The sequence below is a fragment of the Stegastes partitus genome, unplaced genomic scaffold (assembly GCF_000690725.1).
Source record: "Stegastes partitus isolate 25-593 unplaced genomic scaffold, Stegastes_partitus-1.0.2 Scaffold657, whole genome shotgun sequence".
Lineage (NCBI taxonomy): Eukaryota > Metazoa > Chordata > Actinopteri > Pomacentridae > Stegastes > Stegastes partitus.
Window position 1 is genome coordinate 7648 of NW_007578388.1, and position 9657 is coordinate 17304.

Below are 9657 nucleotides of genomic sequence, written 5' to 3' on the forward strand. Positions count from 1 at the left end.
AAAAACAGAGCATAGAATTTAGCAGGTGTGATGCTTTAACGTAGAGTTTAGTTTCTGGCTCCAGTGAAAGCATTTTGCAGAGTGAATAAACTGTGAGTCAGAGCCGCCACATATCTGCTGACGTCTGTCTGAACCGAACCAGACGTTAACTGAGAACAGTTCTTTTTGTACCTTCTCTCGATGACTCTCCACAGCTGCCTCCAGAACTCAAGGTTCCTCTCAAACGGGGTCAGAATCAACTTCTGTTCCTCCTCCACTCTGGAAGCAACACATTGAGTTAGATCACCACGCGTTAGACGATGTTCTGAATTTCAAACATCTGATAAACAAACAGAGGACGCTCCGTACTGGGCCAGCTCTCGCCTCCACTCCAAGAAGCTGTCCTTCTCCGCCTGCTGCAGCTCCTCTGGACTCGTGCTTTCATCCCAGTGAGGCCTGCAGACAGCACAGACGTTAGAAAATGTGACACACGCTTTGTGCTGTAAAACCAACCAGCTGTGTTAAACTGACCGTCGAGGAATTCTGAGGAAGTGTTTGTTCTCCTCGTGCAGCTTCTTCAGTCGGGTTTTCTCCTCAGCGGTTAATAAACCAGCTCGAGCTTCGGCCGGAACAAACTGGATGTTGAGCTTCTCTGAGAACAAACGGAGGAATCAGAAACAGCAGCAGAACGTCTTCAAGGTTCCTCTAAGCTGCTTCAGAACAACTTCCTGTCGGGTTTGTGTGTGGGAAGCAGACCAGATGGAAGCAGCAGCACGAACACAGTAAAATAAAAATCAAACCGCCGGGACAAGCACGATTCACGATGTCTAACGAGTACCATGGCTAACTGGATCTAACGAATAGAAACACTGAATCAGAGCAGTGATCAGGAAGCTCACAAGAGCTGCCAGAAAGTAAACTTTATTTATATTAGTACTACTATACTGGTACGACTACTACTAATATGTATTATTATTATTATTATTATTATTATTATACTGTCGAGGAATTCAGAGGAAATGTTTTTTCTCCTCTGGATTGTTCGAGACCTTTTCAAAATCCAGGTTACAAAGAGCAGCAAAATAAAACAAACAAATTATAAAAATCTATCCTGAAACATACTGGGAACCAGTTTAAAGACCATGAAACATACTGGGAACCAGTTTAAAGACCATGAAACATACTGGGAACCAGTTTAAAGACCATGAAACATACTGGGAACCAGTTTAAAGAGACTTTTCTGCTTCTCAGAGCTTAGATTACAGTCAAACTAAAAACAAGACTCTTTAAAACAGACTTGAAACGATCTAACACAGAAGCAGCTGATGTCAGAACCTGTTTTGTGCTGTGAACAACACGATTTTTTAGTTTTAACATTTAAAGCTTACCTGCAACAAACTCTGTTCCCGCCAGTTCAGCGGTGGCCAGAAAGTCGTCCATGGAGCTTTGTTCTGTCACCGACTGCAGGTTCAGTCGACCCCAATCGTAGCCATCGTTCAGTTCACTGGTGTGGAGCTGAAAGCCAAGATCAGCAGAAACAATCACTGAATATTAGTGAGACAAACTCTGCAAGACAAAGAAACTGCCACCAAACAGCTGTTATCATAGTTTATATCCCTACGACTATCCTACATCCACACACACCCTGAACCTGAGGCCTGAACCATGAAGCAGGACTAGAGGTTGTGGAGGTAACTTCAGCTTTAACTCTGGGTTCTCAGGACTACATCTCCACAGTAACTGATGCTGGACACCTGATCATCTCCAGAGCAGGCAACGGTCCAGAAAACAGCGAAAGCCCCAATCTCAGTCTTGGAGAACATTAGTGGAGCAAGGAAGCCAACAAACCTGACTCAGTTCCACCACTTCTGTCAGGAGGAATGGGCCAGAATTCATCAAACTGTTGTGAGAAACTTGTGGAAGCTGTGCAGCATCAGTTACCATGGTGATCTAGCTGTGCAGCATCAGTTCACTATGGTGATCTAGCTGTGCAGAATTAGTTACCATAGTGATCTAGCTGTGCAGCATTAGTTAGCATGGTGATCTAGCTGTGCAGCATCAGTTAACCATGGTGATCTCTCAGGTTAAAACAGAGCCACATTTATTTCTAAACATCCCTGTAAACTCATTGAGCTCACTACTTCGTACAGCTTTCTGCCCACTGTTCTAAAAACTTGACACTAGACGAGAAACAACACTTCTGGATATTTTTTCTGAATGCCGAATCTACCTCAGTGACTTATTCATTGTGAACATAGTTTAATTTTATGAATTTGCGCTACTGATTAGAAAAGAAATTAAAAAAACTCATCTTCTGAATGGAGTTTGGCGCAACCGAAACTTGTCAGAACAGTTAGCAGCCCTCTGGGCCTCTGAGTCGTTTGCTAGCAGTTAACAGTCGATTGTGAAACACTAATAGTTCACAGATATCCGGATATAAGCGTATTAAACGGTGTTCAGTGTGGGCTGCTGCTGTCTCACCCAGGTGTCTCCTCTCGGCTTTCCTCGGCCCGTCTGGAGTCGCTCCTTAATCAGCGCTCTGCCGAGTCCCGTCTTCTTCTTCCCCATTTCAACCGAATCTACGGAAACTTCACAGAATATAAAACCTCAAACTGTCCCTAAACACTGTGAGAATATAAAACCAGGAGCTCCTGAAACCAAACCAACGCTGGCTGCTGCGCTACATGTGCACAACTTGTTGTCGTAAAACCCGGAAGTGGAACAAACCACTGAGTGGGTGTTTCCGGACAGTGACGTCAGAGCAAAGCCGCAAATTAAAGAAAAAAATGGGATTAAAATGTAAATAAACATAAATTAAGTCTATTAGAAATGATCGATTCATGTCTAGACCATAATAACATACGTTGTTAAGTCAGTTTACAGTAAGCACAGATTTTAATGTAGTGGTATATTCCCGGTAGCTGTCCAGCGATTAAATGCGACCTGAAGAAACTAGGCCAGTACCAACTTCAGTTCCTACTGCACAGCTGATCTGGTTTTAAAAAATAGAGTCATGAGGTCAACTCACTGGTATTTGTATCAAACATTTAAAACAACAGTTAAAGTTTTTCTTGTTAAAAAGTTAGTTACAAATCAAATAGTTAGCTTAAATGTTGAGGTTTAGACCCTCAGTATTGATTATAGTGTGCAGTTATTTGCATATTGAAGATTAAAGTCCTACCAAAAAAGTATATAAAGTTCAACTTTACCTGAACATAATAGACATTAAAAACTGACACGCTGCTGAATTGATTGACAAAAATGCAACTTTATCTGATAATTACAATAATTAATACTCAAACCCAACAACAATGATATAAAATACAACTTTATATGGTGGTAATATATGTTAAGGATTATTTTTTTTTACAGAAATGTTATCAAATGTAACTTTACCAAACCACTCGACTGACTCACTAAAATACATAATAAGCATTAAAACCCTACAAAAATATTATATGATATACAAGTTCATCTGATATTGATATGATTAAATAAAACACAAGTTTTACCGGACTAAAAAGAAACAAGGACTAAAACCTTACAAAGCATTATACAAAACACAGCTTCATCTGACTATAAGGAATATTAGGGATAAAAACTTGACAAAACATATATAAAATACACCTTTACATGACTAATTTTAAATAGTAACCCTGTGCTGTTATCAGTTATAGAGACGGGCCTGAATCATTTAAAACAAAAGTTATGACTCTGCAAAAAACAAACAAATCAAATAATTGCATCCTGTGTAATATTAACACAAATTCATTTTCATTTTATTTTACTGTTCCACTATCACACAAACAAATGTCCTTCTGACTACAGCCAGCAGGTGGCAGCACCACACAGCTGAATCAGACTCACCTGCCTCCACCTGAACCAGAACAGCTGACTGACACGTTGGACTTCTGCTGTGTGACGAATGACACTGAGAAACTGCTGAATGTTGACTTCATTCAGGAACTAATTTGTTGGGGAGGAGATGTGACGATAAAAGCAAAGCTAACTTCAATCCTGAAAGATGTGAGGCCTTGGTTTAGTTATTCAGTTTATATGTTGTAGATTTGTCATTAAACTCCGTGATTTTATCTTCACTTCATTTATATATTTGTTTAATATACAGATGAATGATCCAGACTTCATTCCACAAGCTGTCAGAATGCTGAACTGCTGATGCAAACACTTCTTTATTTAAATTGCTTTAAGTTATTGGATCCTGAAGAAAAACTCGCTCATCTTGCCTGTACTACTGTGTACGTACAGCAACATGACAATAAACTTGATCTGATTGGATGATTTGATTTGAGATTTTTACACTTTGTTTAATAGAAATCTGGATTCCTATCTGAAATAACAATCCCTGTTTCTATGTATTTTAAATCATGTTGGCACTTTAATAGCAAACCTGCCTTAATATATATTAATATATATTATACAGTCACTTACTGACTGTCACAGCAAAATGAACGTAAATGCAGGAATTACTTTTATTTATGATGTGAATTTATGGTAAGTAGTTTAAGAAGAAAGCATTAAACCCCTGATATAACTATAATAAATATCAAACATTAAAATGGTACAAAGATATACAAAATTCAACCTCAACATGATGAACATTAAAGCAGTTTTATTTATTAGAAGCTCATATAAATATAATAATCAATGAAACCGTAAATAGAGTAATTAGCAGCTCCAGTAAACGTGTGCCTGATGTGAACGAGTTTTCAGTTTTAGTCCAACCTGAGCTGCGCTAGTTGGAAACTTTCTGTTCTGCTCACTTGGTTCGGTCCACCCCCCGCGGACCGCCTGATGGTTCGGCCCGGTATTTAAGCGGCGCGGCGGCGGGTGGAGCGGTAGTCTGATCGCTGCTCGGTGGACGCTCAGCTGCAGGACCATGGACCAGTCAGAGGACGGACTCTCACAGTTCGGTTCCGTTCGAGCAGCTCTCACATGACCGCAGCCTCCAGGACCCAGTCACTCACAGTGTGTTTGTTCCGCCGCCTGCAAACTGCCGTAAAATGCTGCCGTGGAAGAAGAACAAGTTCGACCTGATCGAGGAAGACAAGCAGTCCAAGCAGAAGGGCTATGCGGTGAGCCTGCACTACTCCGCGCTCACCTCCTTCGCCAAGTCCTGCCCCGAGAGCGCGCTCAACCGGGTGGGCAGCATGTTCAAGTCCAAGAGGAAAAAGGTGAAGATCACCAGCGAGGACCCCACCTACACGGTGCTGTACCTGGGCAACGCCACCACCATCCAGTCCAAGGGCGACGGCTGCACGGACGTGGCGGTGAGCAAGATCTGGGGCAAGAGCGAGATGGGCAAGAACGGAACCAAGATGCGGCTCACGGTCAGCTCGCAGGGCATCCGGATGGTGCACGTGGACGACAAGGCCCGCCGGCCGGGACACCTGTACCTGCTGCACCGGATCACCTACTGCGTGGCCGACCCGCGGCTGCCCAAGATCTTTGCGTGGATTTACCGGCACGAGATGAAGCACAAAGCCGTGATGCTGCGCTGCCACGCGGTGCTCGTGTCCAAGCCGGAGAAGGCGAAGGCCATGGCGCTGCTGCTGTACCAGACCTCCGCCACGGCGCTGGCCGAGTTCAAGCGGCTGAAGCGGCGCGACGACGCGCGGCACCAGCAGCAGCAGCTGATCGGGGAGCAGACCATCCCGCTGGTGCCGCTCCGGAAGCTGCTCAACGGACAGTGCTACTACAAGCCGCCGGTGGAGCGCAGCCGCAGCGCGCCCAAGCTGGGCTCCATCACGGAGGACTCGGTGGGAGAGGAGGAGGAGGAGAAGGCGATGCACTTCGAGTGCGAGGACGTTCTGGACACTGAGCCGGACGGAGTCGGCACCGGGAAGCCGGAGCTGACCCAGCTCATCAACGACCTGGGCGAGATGAGCATCGGCAACGACGTGCAGACTCTGAAAGCGGACCTGCGGGTCACCAGGCTGCTGTCCGGGGAGAGCACCGGCTCCGAGTCGTCCATAGAGAGCCAGAACCAGGAGCCTCCGCCGCTCGGTACCGGGCCGGAGGAGGTGAAGCTGCAGGAAACCGCCTGAGGGACTTTGGGCACCTGTGCGCCTCTGAGCCGCCAAAAGTTCTCTGTTGGACAGAGTTGGTCTTCACTCAGACCCACACAAGGCTACTGGACGGTAACGGCCCGGTGCGCGTCTGGCAGAACCGACAGAACCCGGTGCACGTGTGGCAGAACCGACAGAACACGGTGCACGTCCGGCAGAACCGACAGAACCCGGTGCGCCTCCGGACTCTGAGAGGATTGTTGTAGCATCCAGTCTGTTTACCTGACGTTTGTTTTCTCACTTGAAAACAGCATTTTTCTGCTGAAACTTGCTGATCACGACCCAAAACCAACATTCCGTTTGTGTTCTGCAGCGGTTCGGGTCGTCTGGACCCGGTCCTCCGGTCTCGTTATTTTGCACTGTGGTGACGTTGAGTATTACTACATGTACAGGAGTCTGTTGTCTCAGACATGAATGTTTATCTTTGCTGTGCAAAAGAAGAACTACTTTCTGTAAGAAGATGTAAAACGAAATGTTTTAAGTATAAATCTGTTATTTTCTAAAGAACCTGGTTTGTTCTGTGAACCTCATGGACTTCTGAATAAAAAGTCAAATGCTTGAAGTGGATGCTGTAAGTAGGTCATGTTTCCCTCAGAGAGGATTTACCTGCAGCCAGAAGCAGGTCAGCTGCTCACTGAACCCAGGAATGTGTCGACAAGCAGAGAAAAAAGAGCTGTGAACAGAACAGCAGGTGTCTGTGAAATAAGGATAAATGAAGTCAAACTGGGATTATTATGGTCACATATTGTAAAAGAACTAATAAGCGTTTGTAGAAATCCATTTCTTTTTATGTGGACAGTATTTACAGTTTCTATGTAAATTCATACTTTTCATATTTTCTAGAATTTAACCAAACAGGGAAAAAAATGTCGGTAACTAATGTGTTTTCTTTTCTACTGTTCAAACGCCTGTAAACTGTTAAATCTTTCGTGGGCACTAAAGTCCTAAAAAATGTCCAGCGAGTAACTCGCAGCAAGAGCCATGAAACTATAACGTTCAAAAACTGTGAAAATAATGAAAACAGCTGTAAAGTAATCATAGTGGCTCATTCAAAAACAGTACAACTGTCATTTTACAGACAAACTTTGCAAAAGAACAAATTACAACATTATTTATAGTTTAATCCTGTTTTTATGGTCAACTTGTAAACTAATATTCTGTAATTTATCTATAATTTACCAAAACAGGAAAAATCTGTAAACAAGCAGTAAACTGTGCAAAAAAACAAAAAAGAAATCTACATTTAAACAGTTGGAAAAGGTTCTTTTTAGATTTGTTTCAATGCAGTGTAAAAAAAATCTTTTAAAAAAATCACTTGGCAGCAACAGTCCCACAAAAACTAGTACAAAACCAGTGATTTAACAAAACTGTAAAATCACAGTTAAAAAATAATTTACCTTTTAAAAAAAAACAAAAAGAATTCTCTATATATAATTTATCTTTAAAATAACAGCAAATATATGTAAAGTATTTTTAAAGCTGATTCAAATCCAATAAAATAGTGTAATTGTACAATCATATATTGTAAATAAATTAATTGCTGTTTTTAAAAATACAGATTTTTAAATTATTTACAATTTGTCCTTTTCTTTTTACAGTTAACATCTACATTTATTCTTTTTCCTGTAATTTTATTAGATATTATCTATAAAATACAAAACAGGGAAAATCTGTAAATTCACAGATAAAACATGTGAATTGTTTGTGTCCAGCTGAGCGTCTGTGTGGTCGTAAATGTTCAACTATTGCTGCAGTGAAGCCAACAGGCTGCAGACTTTTCTAGTTGAAGACCTGAAGACTCGGTGAAGACCTGAACCAGTGAAGCTGCTGAAGCATCACATCCTTTAATGACCAACAGCTGAATCACTGTTTCATTTAAATCTGTGACCCGCCACCGAGATTAACTCTGATTTATGAACAGCCTGGTTGGAGGTGAGCTAGAAGAATCCACCTGTTTAACGCCAGCGTCTGGTTCTTCTCAGAACACACTGCAGCTTAGTTAATATGAATGAACTCTACCTCAGAAGTGAATCTGATTCATATAAATCTGCTACGTAACAATAGGATTATATACATATAATCTATTTAAGTCGGAACACTTTCATGCGTCGGTTTGACTTCAGCGTGATGATGACAGCAGACAGAATAAGTTCCTTCTACTAAACTGCTGCAGCAGCTTTATGTTCCAGACTGAGCTGGAACATGTGAGCTGGTCAGAGGAGGAAGTGGATGAACAGCAGCATCACACTTCCTGTCTGAAAACACAAGTTGAACACAAGATTACACAAAGGATTAAAATGAGCTGTTACTGATTCAGATCAACCCTTTAAGGTGCAAACATCATTTAGATGGGTTGTTTCTACATAATAAAGCTGCATTAACTAAATATTGTGTGATTTAAAGTCACATTTCTGCTTTAGGTGGTTAAAAACTGAATCCAAGTTGAGTAACTAAATGAAATCAGCTCAATAATCGTGTTCAGGGTTTCAGGGTTTACCCGTTAAACACACCTGGACGGCTTCAGACGGTTCAGATTGTGGGTTAGAAAACCAATATGAGACCGGGGACACATCAAGGTGCATATTTTACAAATAAATTACACCAAAACAATGAATTTGAGAAGATTTCCAGCTGGGATCTGACAGACAGGTTCTGTTGCTAATGCTAATGCTAATGCTAGTCATATTTGGAGGCCGTTCTATTTTTAGATTTCGTGGTTTAATTTAAATTTGTGCTGTTTATACTTTAACAGTAAATATTGTGCGTTAAAATACACAACACGTCAAAATAAAACTACATCATTACTAACAAACAAACTTTTTTAAAAGCGACTACGTGAACAAAAAAACATGAAAAAGCCAAAAAACTATTAAAGAGAATCAAACTGGAGCGACTTTAGAAAAATGTTCGTCGACTTAAATGTTTTAAACGATGTGAAGAACTTGTTGAAACTACTTCATGTTGTGAATAACGAGGAAAAACTCGGTTTGTTAGCTGAACATAACTTCATCAAGAGTTGTCTGAGTTTTATTTTTACATTCCATCAGTGACATACAAGCGTCCTCCTCCCTAACAGCAGAACAGACTCAGCTCAGATCGGGTGAATCCAGATTTCTATCAGAGCAGACTGAGTTTCAGCAGCTGACACACTTTCACCGACCACACTGAGGAGGACCACTCCCACTCTGGACTCTGTCCAGACCCACAGGTAGCTGCTGATGTGTTCCAGCCAGACAGCAGCTCTACAGTATAATACTCCAACACATAATCACGTCCTGGTGGCAAACATGTTATTCATTGATTTAGATACATGTTTTATTTCAGGATTCCCCTCTCCGGCCTACTTAACATTCCTGGATAATTGAAGACCGTGTGCACACTATTTAAAGGGATTCTTAAGCGGTATGTACTTAATTACCATAATTAGGCCGTTTCTTTAAATGTCACTTGAAGCTGCACCAGTAGTCAACAAGACGAGCCAGTTTGGTATCAGCTACAATCTACATAGTAACCGAGGGAACTCTTAATTAGATGACAGATGAAAGACAAAAATTCTAATACACCAGTTTAGATAAACCCCAAATAAACATCA

General features: G+C 41.8%; 2 protein-coding genes across 2 annotated transcripts in view; one reads left to right on the forward strand and one right to left on the reverse strand.

Annotated features, from left to right (window-relative positions):
• The window catches only part of lsg1 (large 60S subunit nuclear export GTPase 1), a 9559-nt gene extending 6915 nt beyond the window's left edge, over nt 1–2644 (reverse strand). Inside the window, exons 1-5 of the mRNA XM_008290145.1 lie at nt 2461–2644; nt 1368–1494; nt 511–631; nt 349–435; nt 172–258 (exon numbers count right to left, since the gene is read on the reverse strand). Of these exons, the coding sequence (XP_008288367.1) occupies nt 172–258; nt 349–435; nt 511–631; nt 1368–1494; nt 2461–2547 (509 nt within the window). The 5' untranslated portion in view covers nt 2548–2644. The remainder of the gene's footprint in view (nt 1–171; nt 259–348; nt 436–510; nt 632–1367; nt 1495–2460) is intronic.
• A 2171-nt stretch (nt 2645–4815) lies between these two features.
• Nucleotides 4816–6632, forward strand: fam43a (family with sequence similarity 43 member A). The gene has a single exon (XM_008290146.1). It carries the CDS (start codon nt 5001–5003, stop codon nt 6042–6044), a length of 1044 nt encoding a protein of 347 aa, XP_008288368.1. The 5' UTR covers nt 4816–5000; the 3' UTR covers nt 6045–6632.
• Nucleotides 6633–9657: the final 3025 nt, after the last annotated feature.

Excerpts from the sequence above, each read along its gene's own strand:
- fam43a (XM_008290146.1), top strand. The coding sequence starts at position 5,001 with ATGCTGCCGTGGAAGAAGAACAAGTTCGACCTGATCGAGGAAGACAAG.